At 49.6% G+C, this 23,591-nt stretch overlaps 1 protein-coding gene across 1 annotated transcript in view; it reads left to right on the plus strand.

Annotated features, from left to right (window-relative positions):
• The first annotated feature begins 5,924 nt into the window (after nt 1-5,924).
• LOC137418487 (unconventional myosin-Va) overlaps nt 5,925-23,591 on the plus strand; it is a 129,321-nt gene continuing 111,654 nt past the window's right edge. Inside the window, exon 1 of the mRNA XM_068104559.2 lies at nt 5,925-6,046. Coding sequence (XP_067960660.2) covers nt 6,020-6,046 — 27 coding nt within the window. The 5' untranslated portion in view covers nt 5,925-6,019. The remainder of the gene's footprint in view (nt 6,047-23,591) is intronic.

Genomic DNA, 23,591 nt, shown 5'->3' on the forward strand with positions numbered 1-23,591 from the left:
GTTACAATCAACAATCTCATGCACTCTCACGTCACTTAAATGGACCTGGATCAGAAACGGTCACTCAAAGCCCCCGCAGACCCCTTTAGACCCTGGGTTTCTTTTTTAATACCATGAGCAAACTTCGGTACATCACGGGCGATGAAGGTTGTAGTCAAGTTTCATCGAAAGTGTGTTTGGTTTAAGCGACAATAAGTGTTTATGGACTCACTCACTCACTCATTGACGTACCTACGGACACTGCTCGAGCGCACAAGCTCACAAGCTAAAGTCCAGGTGAGCTGAAAAACGAGTTTAATTTACCTAGGGAGTGAAAAGTCCGACTAGTTTTAGGCCTTTTTGACATAACACAATCATGGTGGGGGACCCATTTATTTTGTATCAGTTATAAAAAGGGGTAAATATCAATTTATTATCTTATAATTGCTGCCTAAAATTGAGGGTGACGTCACATAATTCCAGATATGATTTTATATTGATCATTTCATAGGGAATCGCTGGGTTATTGGATTCGATGAAACCCATCATTTAATTATTTATTCATGAACTTTCCATCACCATTTTCCTTTATTCCCACTACTGTGTACTAAACTGGACCTTTAACAGAGAATGTAAATACATGTAATACTGAAAAAGGCATGGAGACACCGAGTTAATAATGGATTAGAGCAAAGCCTTTCCACAGAGTTTTCACATGAAAACTCATCCCGGCGCATCCAGATTTTCCGAGCTCGGCTACCCGGAATGGTGATGGCGGACAGCCTTCTAATGTGGCCTTCTGATTTGTATGCGCTGAATGGGGAGCGTGTGGTCTTGTTGGTGGATGCCAGTCGATGGTTTTTGAGATATTCTGTGAGCAGGGTATCTCAAAAGGTTGTGGATGGATTCAGATGAAATTTGGTGGAGAGGTTGGGTATGTGACGACGATGAAATGGTTAGACTTTGGTGAAGATCTGAATACGGATTCGAGAATTTTTTTTAATGATTCTTCACGATTGAGGGATAGGGCCAAAACGAAATGTAGCAAAATATTTCCAAATGTTATTGACGGATTAAGATGAAACCTGGTGGACAGGTTGCTTGATGATTGATTTTTGAAAACGATTAACTTGAAATCCCTCCGAGCTCTCTCCCTTCAACTTCCCCCCCAATCCTCCCTAGCTTGCTCTCTCCCATCATCCTCCCCCCAATCCTCCCGAGCTCTCTCCCATCATCCTCCCCCCAATCCTCCCTAGCTCTCTCCCATCATCCTCTCCCCAATCCTCCCTAGCTCTCTGCCATCATCCTCTCCCCAATCCTCCCGAGCTCCCTCCCAATCCCCCCTAGCTCTCTCCCATCATCCTCCCCCCAATCTTCCCTAGCTCTCTCCCATCATCCTCCCCCCCAATCCTCCCTAGCTCTCTCTCATCATCCTCCCCCCAATCCTCCCTAGCTCTCTGCCATCATCCTCTCCCCAATCCTCCCTAGCTCTCTCCCATCATCCTCCCTCCCAATCCCCCCTAGCTCTCTCCCATCCTAATCCCCCCTAGCTCTCTCCCATCATCCTCCCTCCCAATCCCCCCTAGCTCTATCCCATCATCCTCCCAATCCCCCCTAGCTCTCTCCCACCATCCTTCTCCCAATCCCCCCTAGCTCTCTCCCATCATCCTTCTCCCAATCCCCCTTAGCTCACCCCCCATCATCCTCTCCCCCCCCCCTGATCCCCCCAAGCTCTTTACCATCATCCCCCCCCCCCCAATCCCCTAGCTTTCTCCCATCATCCTCCTCCCAAGCTCTTTACCATCATCCTCGCCCCCCCTCCCCCCCAATCCCGCTTAGCTCTCTCCCATCATCCTTCCCCCAATCCTGCCTAGCACTTACCCATCATCCATCCTTTTTCCTTTTCACAAATCAAAGCAGTGCCATCCTTTCACGATGCGTACGTAATAAACAGATAGTTCCGATTTGATGGCTTCCCAGATCCTACGCATTTTTACCATCAGTCATTTTCACAGGATTTGTAATGGATTCGAATAATATTACTTGTCCTCGTAAATAAGGAATTGTCGAATTTTTGTCCACATCAGGCAATGGAATGGAAGCTGCAGATCGAGACGAAAACATTCAAATAATAAAATAATCCGCATTATCAAGAAAACCACAACTAAATTAACTACTTATATCTGTGACCACCCAGGGTAAGTTAGCTTCTTGGCGATGGTTTTGTGATAGCAAATCGAGTTATGGTAACCAAAAAAAAAAAAAAAAACTGGGCTTACTCTATCGCGAGAGGGTGCCCGCGATCCAATGAGACGCTTATTTTGTTCGGAATGCCATATGACCTTGACCTTCAACATTTCGGGATAGATTGTAAATTATGAAAATGTGTCCCCATGTCCAATCCATCCATAAAACTCAACATCATGAAAATCGGAGGAGAATTATTCAAGTTATGATCAAAAAGGTGTTTTTTGTTAAATAGGTCGCAATCCAAAAAAAAGTAGGTCAAGGACACATCAGATTTCAGGTGCACAACTTCAGTGCAGCCGTGCAGGTACACTATTATGATGTAAAAAAAATACTGGAAGGCCAAGCGTTGTTTGAGAATCCGCTTTGGCAAAATTGAGCGATGACAAAAACCGCGTTTTTTTTTCAGACCGCCATTTGTCCTTGACCTTTAACCCGGAAGGCCATGATGTAAATTAAGAGTAAATGTGCCTTCCTCTAACTAGGCTATCTTACGAAGGCAAATGTCGTTCTAATCGGACAAAAATAAGTCGGGTTTTGATTTTAAAAAATGTAAAGGTTTATATAATTCTCACTCACCACAGGCAGGTAGGTGGTCTTTCTGTCTTCTACCGACTCCTCTCCGGCCTTGCACCCCCAGCTCTCTCTGTGCTCTGTCCCCCAAATATTCCTACAGGTCGCACAAGATCTGCCAGCAACCCTCTGATGGTTAAACTGCCGAAATCTCGGCTCTCTGCTCACCTTCACTCTTTCATTCCTCTTTTCTCCCGCCTCTGGAACAAACTCCCTCACTCCCTTCAATCCCACTCCTCCCTCCAGGTCTTTAAAACAGCTGTTCACCACCATCTCTTATCTTCCCCCATCCAAAACCTTGATCTTTTCTACCCCCGCTAATTCACCCCAGATCCACCTTGTTTGAAATTCCAACTTCTTTCCTGGAAGTCCTGGCAGTGTCCATATGTTTTATACCTCTCCCACCGCCCCCTTCCCATGCCCCCCCCCCCCAAAGCCCTCGCCCTCTCAGATCTCTCGATGTCTCCATGTCTCTCGGTCCCTGCTCTCAAATGTTGTTTGTGTCCTTCCCCCTCTCTCCCCATCTTGTCTACCGCTCCCGATGTTATATGTTTTGTGTCGGTTTGTCTTTCTGTGTGATTAATGTTCGCTCTTTCACGAGCCTCGATCTTGTATACAAAAAAAAAAAAAAAAAAAATTAGGTAATGACCTTATAAATTAGGTCAAGGTCAAAAAAGTAAAGGTTTCTATAATTAGGTAATGACCTTATAAATTAGGTCAAGGTCTAAAAAATGTAAAGGTTTCTATAATTAGGTAATGACCTTATAAATTAGATCAAGGTCAAAAAATGTAAAGGTTTCTATAATTAGGTAATTGTATGTGTCGGTTTGTCTTTCTGTGTGATTAATGTTCGCTCTTTCACGAGCCTCGATCTTGTATACAAACAAAACAAAACAAACAAACAAAAAAAATTAGGTAATGACCTTATAAATTAGGTCAAGGTCAAAAAAGTAAAGGTTTCTATAATTAGGTAATGACCTTATAAATTAGGTCAAGGTCTAAAAAATGTAAAGGTTTCTATAATTAGGTAATGACCTTATAAATTAGATCAAGGTCAAAAAATGTAAAGGTTTCTATAATTAGGTAATGACCTTATAAATGAGATCAACGTCAAAAATGTAAAGGTTTATATAATTAGGTAATGACCTTATAAATTAGATCACGGTCAAAACAATGTAAAGGTTTCTATAATTAGGTAATGACCTTATAAATTAGGTCAAGGTCAAAAATGTAAAGGTTTATATAATTAGGTAATGACCTTATAAATTAGATCACGGTCAAAACAATGTAAAGGTTTCTATAATTAGGTAATGACCTTATAAATTAGATCAAGGCCAAAACAATGTAAAGGTTTCTATAATTAGGTAATGACCTTATAATTAGATCAAGGTCAAAACAATGTAAAGGTTTCTATGATTAGGTAATGACCTTATAAATTAGATCAAGGCCAAAACAATGTAAAGGTTTCTATAATTAGGTAATGACCTTATAATTAGATCAAAGCCAAAACAATGTAAAGGTTTCTATAATTAGGTAATGACCTTATAATTAGATCAAGGCCAAAACAATGTAAAGGTTTCTATAATTAGGTAATGACCTTATAATTAGATCAAGGCCAAAACAATGTAAAGGTTTCTATAATTAGGTAATGACCTTATAATTCGATCAAGGCCAAAACAATGTAAAGGTTTCTATAATTAGGTAATGACCTTATAAATTAGATCAAGGCCAAAACAATGTAAAGGTTTCTATAATTAGGTAATGACCTTATAAATTAGATCAAGGCCAAAACAATGTAAAGGTTTCTATAATTAGGTAATGACCTTATAAATTAGATCAAGGCCAAAACAATGTAAAGGTTTCTTTCATTAGGTAATGACCTTATAAATTAGATCAAGGTCAAAAAATGTAAAGGTTTCTATAATTAGGTAATGACCTTATAAATTAGATCAACGTAAAAAAATGTAAAGGTTTCTATAATGAGGTAATGACCTTATAAATTAGGTCAAGGTCAAAAATGTAAAGGTTTATATAATTAGGTAATGACCTTATAAATTAGATCACGGTCAAAACAATGTAAAGGTTTATATAATTAGGTAATGACCTTATAAATTAGATCAAGGCCAAAACAATGTAAAGGTTTCTATAATTAGGTAATGACCTTATAAATTAGATCAAGGCCAAAACAATGTAAAGGTTTCTATAATTAGGTAATGACCTTATAAATTAGATCAAGGCCAAAACAATGTAAAGGTTTCTATAATTAGGTAATGACCTTATAAATTAGATCAAGGCCAAAACAATGTAAAGGTTTCTATAATTAGGTAATGACCTTATAAATTAGATCAACGTCAAAAAATGTAAAGGTTTCTATAATTAGGTAATGACCTTATAAATTAGGTCAAGGTCAAAAAATGTAAAGGTTTCTATAATTAGGTAATGACCTTATAAATTAGATCAACGTCAAAAAATGTAAAGGTTTCTATAATTAGGTAATGACCTTATAAATTAGGTCAAGGTCAAAAATGTAAAGGTTTATATAATTAGGTAATGACCTTATAAATTAAAATTAGATCACGGTCAAAACAATGTAAAGGTTTATATAATTAGGTAATGACCTTATAAATTAGATCAAGGCCAAAACAATGTAAAGGTTTCTATAATTAGGTAATGACCTTATAATTAGATCAAGGTCAAAACAATGTTACCACCATTTACCTTTTATTCCCATAACCAATGAAAATTGTAATTCTCAAAGTCCCGGCCAGCTCCGAGATGCTGCTCGGACAATGTCAGGAAAAACATGGAAGAAGGGGGGGAAAAACCCTAAATGGGGGTTTTGTACACCTGGTGGGGGGCAGGGGGTCTAAGAAACTCGAGGGTAACATTAAAACCTTCAGGGCACTATTTGTAGAATCAAACCTTACAACAGGTATGGAGCTCCCCTAAAGGTTAATTAATAACTTTGATATAATAACATTTAAATATGCAAATTATATTAAAAGATGGATGACCTTGCGTTTTCATCTGTCTCTCTTTGATTGGTCTTCCATCGACGACTGGGCGGGATCACACTCACTTCGCATAAGTGTACCTGTTCAAACATCCGGTGCTTACTCTGTTTTTTCTGAAGCCCCGCCTCCTCTCCCGGGAGGGTGAACACGCTTTTGGTGGTGTGTGCGGGGCGAGACCGGCGAAGACCGTGCTTGGCGGGTCCGACATGAGCTCCCCGGACCTTTACAACAAGGTGAGCCGCGAATGGACGAGAAACGCAAGTGACAAGCAAGTATAATCAGGTATTACAGGTACCGGTCGGTGTGGACGATCGTTTTGGTAAAAAAAAAAAAAAAAAGGCGGGCGAATCGTTTCGTGAACTTGTCTATTTGGTGCGGCTGGTTGTGGTTGTGTGCCCCGATCAGTACACCTGTTGGTGCGTGGTGGGATGTTTTAGGTGCGGTTACCTTGTCTCGCCCTTGTCCGCTCACGGCGACGACAGGTTACACGACATTGATTAATTAATGAATTCTTTATTAAATTAGTAAAGTGAATGTAAATAATGTCAGGTGTTCCATTAATATCGAGATCAACCGGTTGAAGACTGATTACCGGGTCTCACGGTCTATCAAGGTGCGATCTCGAGTGACTGGCCGGGCTATTGGGGATGAGAACAACGTGGTTACCTTGTGGATACTTACCTGGGTATCCATTGTTGTTTTCCTCCTCCACGCTGATGCCGTAATGAAAGTGGTACGGTAGTTACAATTCCAATGGCACTTGCACACACTTGGTAGTCCGAGCTTGGGCAATGACCCTGGCTTAACCCCCATGTATGTAAATCCTTGTATATAATATTACACGAGTCTTCATGGTGTTTGTTCTAGCATTTCCGATGGTGTGCGACGCTATCCACACTTTCAAACCCAACTAGCGGCTAGCACGCTCTTCAATTTTATTTTCTTGTTGGCACACCTTTACATCCCATCCCGCTCCACCGCCTCGTTGTTACACACACACACACACACACACACACACACACACACACACACACATATATATATATATATATATATATATATATTGCCATTGTTGTTTTACAACTTGTGTATATATAAATATATAATTCCATTGTTGTTGATGTGCACACACTCCTACACATATACGTACACAAAAAGGTGGATACATCGAGACCTCGGAGGGCTTCGATCCACATTTTGAAACCCTCATTTGGAGGTAATGTGTACTACTGCACGTACTCAAACGCATGTACTCATATATGCACTCGTACTCGTATGTATTCATATACTCGTATACACACTCGTACTCGTATACGCACTCGTACTCGTATACGCACTCGTACTCGTATACGCACTCGTACTCGTATACGCACTCGTACTCATATACACACACGTACTCAAACACACCACATTTCGAGTATCGTACTGCTTGATTTGCCCGATTCCCGCCAACCTTTTCTGTTCGAGCCTCTGCAGACTTTGACCGTTCCAGCCCGTAAATAACGCACCTTGTGCATTGGGTTCGGTGCCATCTTTAAAAGGCCTTTTTACTCCGAGATGAAGAAAATTGTATAAATTATTTATTGTATTCTACAAGAGCAAGGCTCATGCTGCCAAAAGGGTCTCTGTGTGTAGACTCGTGGTCAGGGGGGGTGGGGAGGGTTTACTTACACTGGCCACATGAGCGATATAGTCATGTTCACTGTTTTTTCGTTCAAAATCATGGTAGATTAGCAAACCTATACATTTTTGGAAACGTTATTACATGGAAAATCTGAAAATCAATGTTTACATTTGCCAATTCCGACCAATTCGACCATTCGACCAATCGCTACGATCGACCATTCGACCAATTCGATTTGCCAATCAATTTGACCGACCTTTGCTTGTGTGGAACGGACTGTGAAAACGATGCGGACTATATTGTCGGATACGACACACAGGACAGTGATGACGAACTCTAAATGGCATATTCTGTAATCGTGTATGTTTGATGCCATTGACTGCCTGTGTATATTTTGTCATTGACTGCCTGTGTAGATGTGAAGTTATACTGACTGCATGTGTATATATGATTTTGCTGACTGCCTGTGTATGTTTGGTGATATGAATTATTGTGACACATTTTGATGTTATTAACTGCCTGTACAAAATGATAACATGTATTTGATTATGCAACTTATCGCGAATATAAAGACAGTATTTTGCAATTCAAAACCTTTGATTCGTGTCTTACCATTCCCCACAGCACTAATTTGATAGTTTCATTGGATTCCTTGTCCCTGAAAATATAGGTTTAGCATATTTTAAAAACTTTTTAGGGTAATTAGAGGCAGAAATAGAACAAAATATGTATTTTACAGTGGCCATTTTGAAAATCCAAAATGGCCGCCATACAGGTATCTCTCCAAATGTAAACATTGATTTTTAGTTTCCTTATGCTATAACCTTTCCAAAAATGTATAGGTTTGCTAATCTACCATGATTTTGAACGAAATATAATTTATTGATATAGTGAACCTGACTAATATATGCCCATTGGATGAGTCCCCTTTGCATCGGATGGTGTGGGTGTGTGGGTGTGTGGTTTGTATCAACATTTTGTTGTTTGTCGTTTTTGAAGATTTTCTCATCCATGTGTGACGTCACCACAGCCGAGCAAAGATTGGTTAAACTAAAAGTTCAATGTTTAAACTTGATTACTCAACGTTTGCTTGTTGTTTGCTGTCCTTCTCAAGAAGTTGTCTGCAAGGTGGTTTTTCACATTTGATCTTCGCTGGAGATTGAAAGTTTCATCATATTCTCTTGATTAAATCTTCATCCGAGACGCTTCACCACCTCGTGCTCTTGCTCGTATAGTTATCTTGAAGGAGCTGTGCTCCTACGCGAGTTGAAAGGATTGACGCGACAAAAGACGGGAATTCATCCGAGTTTCTTTATTCAGCAAAACCAAACTCGGGTACTCTGAAAAGCCCGTTTATCGGGCAGCAATATATATACTGTATATGCAATCAAACACGGCGAGAGTGGGCGTGCCCGAGCGGCCTGGGCGAGCCCGGGAAAGGCAAGTCTGGACATGCCCGGGAAAGGCGAGACTGAGCATCTCCGGGCGGTCTGGGCGAGCCCGGGAAAGGCGAGACTGAGCGTCTCCGGGCGGTCTGGGCGAGCCCGGTGCAGTGATCGCTCCCTGGTTGCATCTTCGGCAGGTGTAAGGCGATTGTGTATGCTCAGCGGCAACCGCTACACGCGCCCCCCCAGAATCGACTTGCACCGGCAGGGTCAATTTAAGGGGGGTCCTGATGACCCAGCCGAAGCGACCCCTGGTGGGGGGTGGGGGGGATCCGGTGTGGTGGTGGGTGGTCGAGCGGGGGGAACCGTGGATGGGGGGCGGCCTCGCCGCGGAGGAAGGGCCAACCATGGTGGTTGGTCGACGTCCACGTGCGCCGGCTTGAGGCCGTCCACCGAAATCAGGTCCGACCTGCCGCCGACGTCGATGACGAAAGACTTGTCGTCCCGTCGCAGGACCCGGAAGGGTCCGTCGTACGGCGGCCAGAGTGGCCCCCGGTGTGCGTCATGACGCACAAAAACGTACTCCGCTGCGCGAAGCGCTGGGGGGACGTAGGACTGGGGGCCACCGTGGCGGGACGTTGGCACCGGGGCAAACCGTCGGACGGCCTCCTGGAGGTCCGAGCGCTGGCAAGCTGCGGACCAGGGACTGGTAGCGTCGGGCACGAACTTGCCCGGGACGCGTAGCGGCTGGCCGTAGACGAGCTTGGCGGTGGATGCCTGGAGGTCCTCCTTGGGGGCCGTGCGGAGGCCCAAAAGGACCCACGGCAGCCGGTCGGCCCAACCGCCGTCCTGAAGGCCGGCCATGAGTGCGGCCTTCATGGAGCGGTGAAAACGCTCGCACAACCCATTGGCTTGAGGGTGGTGGGCCGTGGTATGGTGGAGCTTGACCCCCAGGTTGCGGGCGACCGCGCCCCACAGCTCGGAGGTGAACTGCAGACCGCGGTCCGAAGAGATGTGCGCCGAAACGGGCGACCCAGGTGGCGATGAAAGCCTGCGCCACGTCGGCGGTGGTGGTGGAAGCGAGGGGAACGGCCTCCGGCCACCTGGTGGTCCTGTCCACCATGGTGAGCAGGTGTGTGAAACCTCGTGATGGGGGAAGGGAGCCCACCAGGTCCACGTTGACGTGGTCGAAACGCCGTTCGGGCACGGTGAAAGGTGCCAGCGGCCTGGGTGTGGCGGTGGACGTTGGCCCAATCGCGGACGTCACGTCGAAGTCTGTGCCAGACGAAACGCGCCGACACCAACTTCTGGGAAGCTTTCCGGCCTGGGTGGGAAAGGCCGTGGAGGGAGGCGAAAACACGGGGTTGCCAGGTAACGGGCAAGACGGGGCGAGGCTGGCCTTGGGAGACGTCACAGAACAGGACAGTGTCCGCGAAGGGGACGTCGGCCAGGCGGAGGCCCGTGTCCGCCGTCCGGAGGGCTTGCACCATGGTGTCGGTGGTCTGGTCGGCCGCCATAAGCGCGAAGTCCACGCCGAGGTGGACCGCGTTCGCGCTGGCCCGAGAAAGACAGTCGGCCACGGCGTTGTCTTTGCCGGCGACGTGCCGGATGTCCGTGGTAAATTCCGACACGGCGGAGAGGTGGCGCTGCTGGCGGGCCGACCACGGCTCCGTGACTTTGGCCATCGCGTGAACCAACGGCTTGTGGTCGACGAAAGCCGTGAACGGGCGGCCCTCCAGGAGGTGGCGGAAATGGCGAACGGCCAGGTATAGACCGAGGAGCTCGCGGTCAAATGTGCTATATTTTAGCTCGTTCGACCGGAGTTGCCGGCTAAAAAAAGCGAGTGGCTGCCAAACCCTGTTCACCCATTGTTCGTGTACAGCGCCCACCGCATAGTCGGAGGCGTCCGTAGTGAGCGCGATGGGAGCGTCGAGCACCGGGTGAGCCAGCAGCGTTGTGTCGGCGAGGGCCAGCTTTGCACCTGTGAATGCCGCGTCCATGGCTGCGGGCCAGACGACGTCATGCTTGGCCGGCTTGCCCCGGAGGGCTTCGTAAAGGGGCCGCATGAGCTGAGCAGCGCGAGGCACGAAACGGTGGTAGAAATTCACCATGCCGAGGAACTCCTGCAGGGCCTTCATGGAGCGGGGACGCGGGAACTCGGTGATGGCCTCGACCTTGGTTGGCAGCGGCACGGCCCCGTTTCTGGTGATGTGGTGGCCCAAAAAGTCAACGGCCGTCATGCCGAAGTGGCATTTGGCCGGGTTGACGATTAAGCCGTGCTCACTGAGGCGCCCGAACAGTGTTCGGAGGTGGAGGAGGTGCTCGGCCCGGGACGTGCTGGCGACGAGGATGTCGTCCAGGTAGATGAAGAGGAACGGCAGGTCGCGCAGCACGCCGTCCATCAAGCGTTGGAACGCCTGGGCCGCGTTCTTGAGGCCAAACGGCATTCTCAGGAATTCGAACAGGCCGAACGGCGTGATGACGGCCGTTTTTGGGACGTCGGCCGGCCTGACAGGTACCTGGTGGTATCCCCGTATTAGGTCAACTTTCGAGAAAATGACCCGCCCTGCCAAACGGGCGGAACAGTCCTGGATGTGCGGGACTGGATACCTGTCGGGGGTGGTAGCGGCGGTAGTCGCCACATGGGCGCCAGCCGCCCCCCGGCTTCGGCACGATGTGCAGTGGCGAGGCCCACGCGCTATCGGAGCGCCGCACGATGAGGAGGTGCTCCAACGCGTCGAACTCGGCTTTTGCCACGGCGAGCTTGGCCGGGTCGAGGCGGCGGGGTCTGACGTAGACCGGCGGGCCCGTAATTGGTATGTGGTGCTCGATACCATGTCTCACTGCGATGGCCGAAAACGTCGGCCGCGTGAGGGCCGGGAACTCTGCGAGCAGGCGAGCGAACTCGTTTGCCGCCGGGAGGGCGCATGCTAGTTCGGTCGGCGCGGAGCTGCTCATCGTGCATGCCAGAGAGCTGAAAGTCTCGGCGTTGACAAGGCGACGCCGTTTGACGTCGACCAGCAGCCCGTGTGCGCAGAGGAAGTCGGCGCCTAGCAAAGCCATGGGCACGCTCGCCGTCACAAAGGTCCAATTAAAGTGCTGGTTGCCGAAGCAGAGGGTGACGTTGCGCAGGCCGAAGGTGCGGATGGCCGATCCGTTGGCAGCGACCAAGGAGGGGCCGCAAACGGCGGTCTGCCTGTCCTGCTCGGAGGCGGGTATGACGCTCAGTTGGGCGCCGGTGTCACAAAGGAAACGCCGCCCGGACGCTTTGTCCTTGATGAAAAGCAAGTTGCCCGAGTGGCCGGCGCTCATGGCTGGTAATGAACGCCGGCCCGGCCGTTTCCCGACTTGCCGAAAGTGCACGGGGCTCGGCATGTCCGAGCCTTGTCCGAACCTGGCGTGGTAATAACACCACGCTTGGTCAGGTGGAGGCCCCGGCCGTCGTGTTGGAAGCGGTCGGCGCGGCGGCCGCCAGTTGCACCGGCAGTTCGGCCTCCAACCGCACTGGGCGCCATGGGCGTCGCCTCGGACGGCGGCGGGCTCCAGGTAACCGCCCCGATGTGCTGGCCTGCCGAGGAGACCTTGTCGGCTTCCCTGGCGAGGGCGCGGGGATCCGTGATCTGCGTGCCTGCCAGGGCGAAGCGTACCTGGCTCGGCAGCTGGCGGAGGAACAGCTCTCGGAAAAGAAAATCCGGGGAGTGCTCACCGAGCAGCGAGAGCATGTAGTCCATTCGCTTGGACGGGCGCGTGTCGCCGAGCTCGGGCAGGTCGAGCAGGCGTCGTGCGCGTTCCGCCGGTGAGAGGGCGAATGCGTCGAGGAGGAGCGTCTTGATCGCGCCATACTTGTCAGCGGCTGGCGGGTGCTGGAGGAGGCCCAGGGCACGGGCCCGCGGTGGCGGAGCCGAGTGCCGCTACCACATGGTGGAAGCGGGTGTCGTCGGCGGTAATGCCTCGCTGGGCAAACGGAGTCCGCCTGGGCGAACCAAACCGCCACGTGAGCCTCCCAGAAGGTAGGCAGTTTAAGGGCAACTGCCGTGTCCATGTCGGGGGTCACCAATGAAGGAGCTGTGCTCCTACGCGAGTTGAAAGGATTGACGCGACAAAAGACGGGAATTCATCCGAGTTTCTTTATTCAGCAAAACCAAACTCCGGTACTCTGAAAAGCCCGTTTATCGGGCAGCAATATATATATGCAATCAAACACGGCGAGAGTGGGCGTGCCCGGGCGGCCTGGGCGAGCCCGGGAAAGGCAAGTCTGGACATGCCCGGGAAAGGCGAGTCTGGGCGAGCCCGGGAAGGCGAGACTGGGCGAGCCCGGGAAGGCGAGACTGGGCGAGCCCGGGAAGGCGAGACTGGGCGAGCCCGGGAAGGCGAGACTGGGCGAGCCCGGGAAGGCGAGACTGGGCGAGCCCGGGAAAGGCGAGACTGGGCGAGCCCGGGAAAGGCGAGACTGGGCGAGCCCGGGAAAGGCGAGACTGGGCGAGCCCGGGAAAGGCGAGACTGGGCGAGCCCGGGAAAGGCGAGACTGGGCGAGCCCGGGAAAGGCGAGACTGGGCGAGCCCGGGAAAGGCGAGACTGGGCGAGCCCGGGAAAGGCGAGACTGGGCGAGCCCGGGAAAGGCGAGACTGGGCGAGCCCGGGAAAGGCGAGACTGGGCGAGCCCGGGAAAGGCGAGACTGGGCGAGCCCGGGAAAGGCGAGACTGGGCGAGCCCGGGAAAGGCGAGACTGGGCGAGCCCGGGAAAGGCGAGACTGGGCGAGCCCGGGAAAGGCGAGACTGGGCGAGCCCGGGAAAGGCGAGACTGGGCGAGCCCGGGAAAGGCGAGACTGGGCGAGCCCGGGAAAGGCGAGACTGGGCGAGCCCGGGAAAGGCGAGACTGGGCGAGCCCGGGAAAGGCGAGTCTGGACATGCCCGGGAAAGGCGAGACTGAGCGTCTCCGGGCGGTCTGGGCGAGCCCGGTACAGTGATCGCTCCCTGGTTGCGTCTTCGGCAGGTGTAAGGCGATTGTGTATGCTCAGCGGCAACCGCTACAATCTCATATTTTAAGGTTTGTTCCTTGTATGAATCCTGCCTTTTGTCAGTTGGTCAAGTTTTTACATTTTATCTTTATAAACTTTCCAAAGCATTTTATGCTTTCAAGTTGAGCCGATGGTTGTTTCACAACAAGTCTGAAGTGCAACCATGTTGAGCTTTGTCAGGTGAACTTGCAATTAATTAAGTGCTGTCTTTTGCATCATTTTAGATGAGATTGTTTTTGCTTTCAAAAACTGAAATCCGCTCTTGGAATCCCCAGATGATCTAGTATTACTTTTATTCTCTACACTGACCTCTGGTTGGCCTTGTGACGCGTGGGCCAAGGCCAGTGGGCACCCCTCTGCCACGCCCCCTCCCCCACCCCCCGCTGCATCCAGCTGTCCTTGTGGCCCCACCCTTTCCTCCCCCCACTCCCGCATCCGGTCAACCTTGGCCCTTGAGACCCCCGCCACCACATCCGGTCGGCCTTGAGCATGCACTGCCGCACCCGGTCAGCCTTGAAACCCCCACTCCCCTTTGGTTGGATATAGTAATGCTCACATTTCTAAACTAGAATGGTGGTCTATAGAGCGCATACATCTGCCAGGCTGAACAGTTTACGTTTTGTATCCCAATGACGGGCTGGGTCTACTGACTTCAACCATAATCTAATCTACTTGTTCTTGTCACCTACCCAACTCATCCAAGTTTTATCATAATCCATCTGCAACTTTTTTTGATATCATGCTATATGTCATTTTGGCCCCATTATTCCATGGTGAAAAATTAAAAACTTCTCGCATCCGGATTCGGATCTTCACCAAAATCGAATATATTCATCCTTGTCACCCACCCAATCTATCCACCAAGTTTCGTCCGAATCCGTCCATAACCTTTGATTTATTGTGTTATATATATATATATATTGTCGCACAACTGCGATTAACATCAAAGTTGCGGAGGCTGATTACGAGGCTTTAAACTCCCGAGGCGAAACCTCAATAGCGGATTCCAATCAATCTCAAAGCTCGCAGGATGGCGGGACACGGCGAAAGCCCTGCAACCTTACCTATTAAAATCAAACACCCAGGAAACTGCGTTCAGATATATACAGAAAATAATATAATGATTTATTAAGTAAAAGCAAGACAGGAAAAAGCACGCGCCAGTAATGAACTATTCTAAATCTGGATCCCGCACACCAGATATCAAAAACGAGACGAGGGGATATGAATACCAAAGAAACACGTCTTTTATGTCAAGTGTACACGTGGAGCTCGGCTTATCTGGCTCGTCGTTGGCTTCGGCTGCTGTCCACCATGGCCCCGATGCACCCACGAGGCCTTGCTCCAAGCTCCGATCCTATCGCCGCCCATGAGATCGGTGCACCAAGCTCCAAGGCACCCAACGCAGGCCAGCGGCTTCACCCAAGATCGATCCCCACACAAAGCACGAAAAGACGAACGGGGAGAACGCAGGTGTGACTGCACGTCTCGTCCTTCCAACTCGCTCTGGGACTGACTGGCCTGCACTCCCGAAAATGGCGTCCTGTCCTCGATAATATCCCTGGCCGATGACGTCACATTGGCGCACTCCTCAGCCAATCCGAGCCTCCCCTGGCTCGCCGGCTCGCCCAGGGGCACGCCCACTGCGTCACTGCCGCCCTCTCTACTCCTGTCTCTTCTTCATAGCACGTGCTATCCGAGATTGGTAGGCCTTGCGGAGGTGTAAATGGTGGCGGCCGATTGTGGCGGTGTTCCAGCCCGATTTCCCGTCTATTCTCTTCCAAAGTCATGTCAAAGGGGAGGAATTATTTAATGTTGCGCTAGGGACCTAACTAAGTGTTTATGTGGTTTGCAGTGCCATAATGGACAAGGGTTTGATGACCAGGTGAGACTCACAGGGGCGTTATCTTTTAATCCCTATCTAACTATCACACGAATCTCCTGGTAGATCGACAATTATACATCTTATTCCGACAAACGCCTAAACATAAAGAACTTATTACATGTAGAGTCCCTATCACGACAGTCGAATACCTACCTATACAGATCTACCTATCTCGAGATTTTGCTCTACCCCCAGACATAACACAGCCCTCCCCTGGAACCGTAGCTCCTGCAAGGTTCACTGCAGGCGCTACCATTCCAGCCTTAACACTTAGTCACACTTAATTAACCTATGAAATAAATCAGGAAGGGCTGTGGGAAGTGAGTCGGACTACCTACCTACACTTCCTTAACATGCTAAACCCCTTAACCATCATGCAAGTATGTACATTTTCTTCATTGTTCCTGTGGAGGGAGGAAACAAACAACACACAAAACTAACTTAACCACAAAACTTAACCACTTACTCAAAAATTCAAAAACTCCATGAACATTTTTACATACCCTGGTCTACAGACCGCGTCCCCCGGTGGATGCCACAAGACACAACCTTACCTGCGGGGCCATTCCAATGCACCCCCTAAATTTCCATGGGCCCTGTCCAGATGTTGCAGGTGAATGACATGGCTCGGTGGATTTCGCCCACATTCATGCAACACAAACCCCTTAACCACTCATTCTCACTCCATAACTCATCAAGGCATTTCAGAAATCAACAAAGCTCTTCTCAATACACCCCCCTGCAGGAGCAAGGCACTGATGTCATATACATGTGTGTGCATTCCTCAACTCGGCAGCGGGGAGGTACTGCACAAAAAGATGGTGGGGGCGCTTCAGGCTGTGGTGCCCGCAGTCCCAAAAACAAGTCAACCGTCTTACAAGTTCATTGCCCCCCCCCCCCGCCCCCTTTACCTCTTGGCCCCGTGACAGCCCAACAGCCCCTTTCCGCCGTTACCTCGCCGGTGAGGGTCTCCACACACACCAGGCTCCCTTTCCTCCTGCTTGTGCGCAGCAACACGGGTCACCGGGGGACTTCCTCACCCCGTGGCGCCCAACCAGACCCTCCACCGACGAGCTCCAATTTCCAGTTACCACCGGCTGCCAGGGGTAATTGCCGCAGGGGGGGGCCGCAGGCATCGCTCCTCAGAGCTTGCTCTGTACCTGCGGAAACGCACACCTTCCCCACCCACAAGACCCCAAAACACACTTCCTCCCCTGCTGCCATTCAATTCTGCACAATTCGGTACAATTCAGTGCAATTCCATTGACAGTGTAAAATGTGTCGCAACGGTTTGCCATGGCCTGCTACATGTGAAATCCCATTCACAGTTCAAATCATTATACATTTCCAAAATACATTTCAAAACTCAATAATCATCACTCGCTCGTATTTCTCCAACCTCACGACCACATCAAAACACATAACAACAACATAAAAACATACGCCACCCACAAGACTGTGTGGCCCCCATTCCATCCCCTCACCGGCCATGTCATCACTCGCACCCACCTCCCAACTCCAAATTACATGTCCCCAATTTAACATGCAAGTCCTGAAGCCTGGGACAGTACTCCTCAAAACACTCACCTCAAGTGCAGGCAGTTGCAGGTTGGTCGGGTCCAAGAGTGCCATCCACCCACAAAATCCCAAAATTTCACATTGGGCCTACCAAATCTCTCCAAATTTCTCTTTTGTCCCCACTATACTGGCAGGTATGTGGATCTGCATCCAACGGTGATCATCACTACACAATTACCTGTGGCCACAACAGCTCTGCACCTCTACCGTGCAAGGGTCATCGGGACAAGGTGAGCAGTCAAAACGCCAACATGGCCCATGAGTGCCCATAAGGGTGTGACCCACCATCCATCCTTGGGCCCCTCTGCGAGGAACACAGCTGCACCAGCCCCAGCTGGCCAATGTGGTGAGCACTTGCTGCCAAAACACACACTACGGCACCACAACCTCGGCCCTGGGGGCACGGTCGCAGTGCGTGACATCCCTACAGCCACGTCCCCTGCACCTCCCCATCATCCCCCAGTCCGACTACAGAACTGCATCCCCCCCCAGTGCTCACCCACACTTGACCACACCAAGGTCCAGTCAACAGCCATGCTCTACCAGGAGACCCACCCAGAAGACATGGTCCACACACCTCGGACACGCACAGCACCACGTTGACCCACAGACCACACAACTGCATCCCCATGATCCCGCATCCCAAATATCAGCACAGTTGCCCCCGCAACCAGTTGAAAGCTGTGTCTTACAACCCTATTAATTTCATCACAGCCTCCAACACTTTGGTCTAACACACCTGGATCAACAATGGCGTCACTAAACAGTGTCCACCATTTCTCTTCACAAAATTCACCCTTTAATTTACATCTAACCCCAGATTGCCCATGCCAAACATTTTTCACATTTCACTAACCTCACCAAAGAAAGATGCTTTGCCATACACATGCCAGCCGAGCATGGCCTATATGCTCGGCTCGTTACACATTCCAAATTCAACAACCCCATGGCTCTCTTCCCAAACCGAGAGTCCATAAATCATAGCGGAGCATCTGTGGAAGGTCACTCTCACACCATCACGTTCCACAGATGCCCCAATGGTTGTCCGGCAGGCTATCTCCATCTCTGTCCATTCAGATTGACTCGCGTCTATCGACAAACACGGCATGGCAGGTCATCACATGCCGGTTGTCCCAAAGTCTCAGGGAGAGGGTGTCAGGTCGCATGCCCTGACATGCCCATCGCATGCCCTGACATGGTCACTACATCAGGCCCAAGCTGGCCGTCCGCAGTGCCACCACCAAAGCACGACCCACAACACCTCCCCCTCGTGGTCCTCAATATCTGCCATCCCAGGCCTGAGAAACCACCTCGGACTCCCTGAAGGTCTTAACCCCCACCAGGGTCCGGTGACCCTGCCGGCCCGAGCCACCAGCTCGGACGGCGCCCCGCCGGACAAGGGACGCCACACTCCACCAGACCCCCCGTGGGACCCAGGTCGTACCTCGACACCCAAGGCTGGACCCCACGTCCAAATCTCGCCAGCACAGCCCCCCAGCTGGCTGGCATACCCAAATTTTGAAAGGGGCAACTTTTGCCCGAAGCCATCACCATCGACCTCTCCATGTCCAAATCCCACAGCCCGGGGACCAATCCCAACCATGGCTGCTCCAAATCGATTTCCCATTTTAATTTAATTTTAAATTTTCTTAGAAATTTTGATTTCCCATCCCAAACCGCAGCTGCAGGTAACAACTCCTATCACAAGTTCTGCCCCTCCCTGCAGCTGGTCCAAATTCCCTACGGGGACCAAATCGTCAGAGGCTCGATCTCCCGATTCTCCAATGTCAGAATCCAGCCCGGAGTCAACACACTCCCCCAACTGGTTGTCCAATTTTGGAGCCTCCTGTTCCCAATTGTTGTGCACAGTGAGGTCCCCACGGTCACCATAACCACCTCCTCAGACCGACTTGCCTCTTTATCCAGGCTCCTTTGGGCCTGGTCAACCTTTACCTCCATGGGACTATCCCAGGTCCCCAGCCGCTGAATCACATCATCCTCATCCTCATCATCATTATCACAAATCATTTCTGGCCCCGCCAGGTTTTCATCATTATCCCCAATAAATACCCGGTCCGGCTCCATTGCACGGACCCCCAAAAACTCTACCCCCTCTTGCTCCGCACCATCGCCCTGGTGCTGCACAATTCCAAATTCATCCCCCGGTTGGGGTGTTGTGACATCCACCCAGTCCCGACAACCAGGCCAGAATGTGGGAAACACTCCCTATTACAATTTTGGCACTCCACGCTCACCTGTTGGCATTCCCCATCTACCTGTACACATTCCCCATCCAACTGTGGACATTCCCCATCCACCTGTACACATTCCCCATCTACCTGTACACTTGCAGTCTCTCCATCTACCTGTGGACATTCCCCGCTCACCTGTACACTTGCCACAATTGCCATTCCTGGTGCAATTCCCAATTTGTCTTCCCCTCCGTTCAGATTCAAACCCTGCCACCTTTGGCTTCTCATGTGCCCCGACGGCACCATTCGTTCGTCCTTCCTTCAATTTACTCATTTGTTCCTTCATTTTGTTAATCATTCGGTCCATCTGCTCAATCTGAGCATCCATTTTATTTTCCAACCCACTTTTCATTTCTCCCATATCATTACTCATTCCCTCCATTTTATTTTCCAACCCACTTTTCATTTCTCCCATCTGCTTTCCCAATCGCTCACTATCGGCCCTCTGAGCATTTAATAAATTTACAATGGTCTGGAGATCTATCGGGGCCGCTTCCACTGCTCCCGACTCCCCGGTAGGGGAGGGGGGCAAGTTGGTACTCGGGACGGGGGAGGTTCCAAGGCTCACCTCTACATCTAGTTCTCCTATTTCCGACTCACTCCCGACGCTGACGGAAGCCTCGCTGCGTACCTCCATTTCGTCAATCTCCGACATCCGCCTTCCGGAAGATTGTTTCCCGCGCGCGTATTTATTTTAATTCCAAAAACGCAATTTAAATTTGTCGAAGACGCGATATCGCGTTCCGTATGTCCAATCGACTACACAAATTTCTCCGCCTCGACTATAAAAATTTTGCGTTCGAACATCAGCCGCAATGTACGACCGATCGTGTCGATGTCTCGCCGCGGACAAAAAAATTGTCCGACAGGTTCGAATCCTACACTGCTGACACCAAATGTCACGCAACTGCGATTAACATCAAAGTTGCAGAGGCCGATTACGAGGCTTTAAACTCCCAAGGCGAAACCTCAATAGCGGATTCCAATCAAACTCAAAGCGCGCAGGATGGCGGGACACAGCGAAAGCCCTGCAACCTTACCTATTAAAATCAAACACCCAGGAAACGGCGTTCAGATATATACAGAAAATAATATAAGGATTTATTAAGTAAAAGCAAGACAGGAAAAAGCACGTGCCAGTAATGAACTATTCTAAATCGGGATCCCGCACACCAGGTATCAAAAACGAGACCATGGGATATGAATACCAAAGAAACACGTCTTTTACAGACTTGGCATTTAATGTGGAATTTTTTTTTTTCTTGACTTGGGTTTACTTTCTTAACTCATTATATCAATCTGGTGAGTTTCTTTTACACTTTGGTGATTTATTTGTTAAAAGAACCATGTCACTGATTGTCGCAGCAAGAAGTCAACAACAGGATTATATCACAGGTGGCGTGGCAAAATGTACGGACAGGTGCATTTGATGATTGGCTTCACAGTCGGGTATACAAGGGTTGTTGCGTTCTGTATTAGTGGAAAACAACTGCTGCATGGCTCCAAAAGTTATTGCCGCTTCCTCTGGAGATGGTCCGTCAACTCGACAATGCTGTTTGTCATGGAGTGGTGGCTTTACGAAATTACGGCATGAAACAGCGTGCTATTGCTCGGCAGTATGACATCACTCAAGGTCAGGTGTCAAAGATCCTGAACCGAAATGCTCAGAGGGGTGTCCCTACTCCAATGCCGAGGCCAGGACGTCCCCGCAGAACCACAAGGAGGGATGATCACCAGCTGCACCGGTTAGTCCGCAATGGCCGTACCAAGTCAGCTAATTGGCTTAGGGCTGAGTGGCAGCAACTGACAAATGTGCCTGTATCCAGAAGGCTAGTCAACCAACGACTGGTTCAAGCAGGCTATCGTGCCAGGCGTCCCCTGAGAAAGCAATGCCTGACCAGACAACACCGCCGATTGCAGTGGGCCAGAGAGCACCGTCAATGGCAGCCAGGACACTGGTATCACGTGATCTTCAGTGACGAGTCTAGATTTCTGGTCTATCGTCAAGATGGCCGCGTCCGAGTGCGCAGACAAGTGCATGAAGCCTACAACAAAGATTGTATAGTGCCAAGAGTCCAAGCTGGAGGTGGTGGGGTGACCGTTTGGGCTGGTTTTCATGCAGGGGACAAAACTAACCTGGTTGTTCTGAATGGAAACCTGAACCAGTTCAAGTACAGGGCCATTCTGGAAGAAACATTGCTTCCATTTGCTCGTGCAGCCTTTCGAGGAAACTTTGTCTTCCAAGATGACAATGCATGGCCTCATCGTGCTCGCATGATCCAACACTTTCTTGCTGACTGTGGTGGAGAGCATATGGAGTGGTCTGCCATGTCCCCGGATATGAATCCGATAGAGAACATGTGGGCAGAATTAACGCGTCAAATCGACCACTTGGACCAGCAGCCGACCTCTGTGCATGAATTGCAGCAGGCTTTTGTCACTGCATGGCAAGCGATTCCTGTCCAAACCTTGGCAAATCTCGTGAACAGCATGCCTCAATGTGTACGTGCTCTCCTGAATGCTCGTGGGGGTTACACGAAGTACTGAACTGTAATTTTACTGTCCGTAATCCCAGTCGTAATTTAACTTTTGTTTTTGTTAAAAAAATTTTTGTCTAATGTGCAAAATAAAGAGATGCTTCTGGAAAACGTACAGAAGTTTAACACAGTACTGTCCATGAATTGAGTTCGATATCAGTTTACATCACTTTCAAGGATCAATTTTTTTGTTTCGAAATGTCAAATGTGGTTTTTTTCTTTTAAAGGTCACAATAACAAAATCTAGAATAATTTCAACATAATTCCAATGAACTTTTGGTTCTAAGACACCTTGAAAAGTAAGTTCACCCCCACAAAAAAAATATTCCATATTAAATGCCAAGTCTGTATGTAAAGTGTACACGCGGAGCTCGGCTTATCTGTCTCGTCGTTGGCTTCGGCTGCTGTCCACCACGGCCCCGATGCACCCACGAGGCCTTGCTCCAAGCTCCGATCCTCGCCGCCCACGAGTTCGGTGCACCAAGCTCCAAGGCACCCAACGCAGGCCAGCGGCTTCACCCAAGATCGATCCCCACACGAAGCACGAAAAGAGAGGAACGGGGAAACGCAGGTGTGACTGCATGTCTCGTCCTTCCAACTCGCTCCGGGACTGACTCACCTGCACTCCCGAAAATGGCGTCCTGCCCTCGATATTATCCCTGGCCGATGACGTCACATTGGCGCACACCTCAGCCAATCCGAGCCTCCCTCGGCTCGCCCAGGGGCACGCCCACTGCGTCACTGCCGCTCTCTCTAATCCTGCCTCTTCTTCATAGCACGTGATATCCGAGATTGGTAGGCCTTGCGGAGGTGTAAATGGTGGCGGCCGATTGTGGCGGTGTTCCAGCCCGATTTCCCGTCTATTCTCTTCCAAAGTCATGTCAAAGGGGAGGAATTATTTAATGTTGCGCTAGGGACCTAACTAAGTGTTTATGTGGTTTGCAGTGCCATAATGGACAATGGTTTGATGACCAGGTGAGACTCACAGGGGCGTTATCTTTTAATCCCGATCTAACTATCACACGAATCTCCTGGTAGATCCACAATTATATATCTTATTCCGACAAACGCCTAAACATGAAGAACTTATGACATGTAGAGTCCCTATCACGACAGTCGTATGCCTACCTATACAGATCTACCTAGCTCGAGATTTTGCTCTACCGCCAGACATAACTGTGTGTGTGTGTGTGTGTGTGTGTGTGTGTGTGTGTGTGTGTGTGTGTGTGTGTGTGTGTGTGTGTGTGTGTGTGTGTGTGTGTGTGTGTGTGTGTGTGTGTGTGTGTGTGTGTGTGTGTGTGTGTGTGTGTGTGTGTGTGTGTGTGTGTATTGCAACCAATCGGTTTCCTCCACAATGGTGTCAAGAGTGCCAGAAGTATCTGGAACATCATCTCCACTCCTACTATTAAGGAAGCAGTATTTGTAGTTTTGTGTCTCCGTGTAAGACTCAGTGTATCCCAGCCGGTGGAACTTGTTGAGCATCCATTTTGACCCAAATCT

The sequence above is a fragment of the Myxine glutinosa genome, chromosome 2 (assembly GCF_964187855.1).
Source record: "Myxine glutinosa chromosome 2, kmMyxGlut1.1, whole genome shotgun sequence".
Lineage (NCBI taxonomy): Eukaryota > Metazoa > Chordata > Myxini > Myxiniformes > Myxinidae > Myxine > Myxine glutinosa.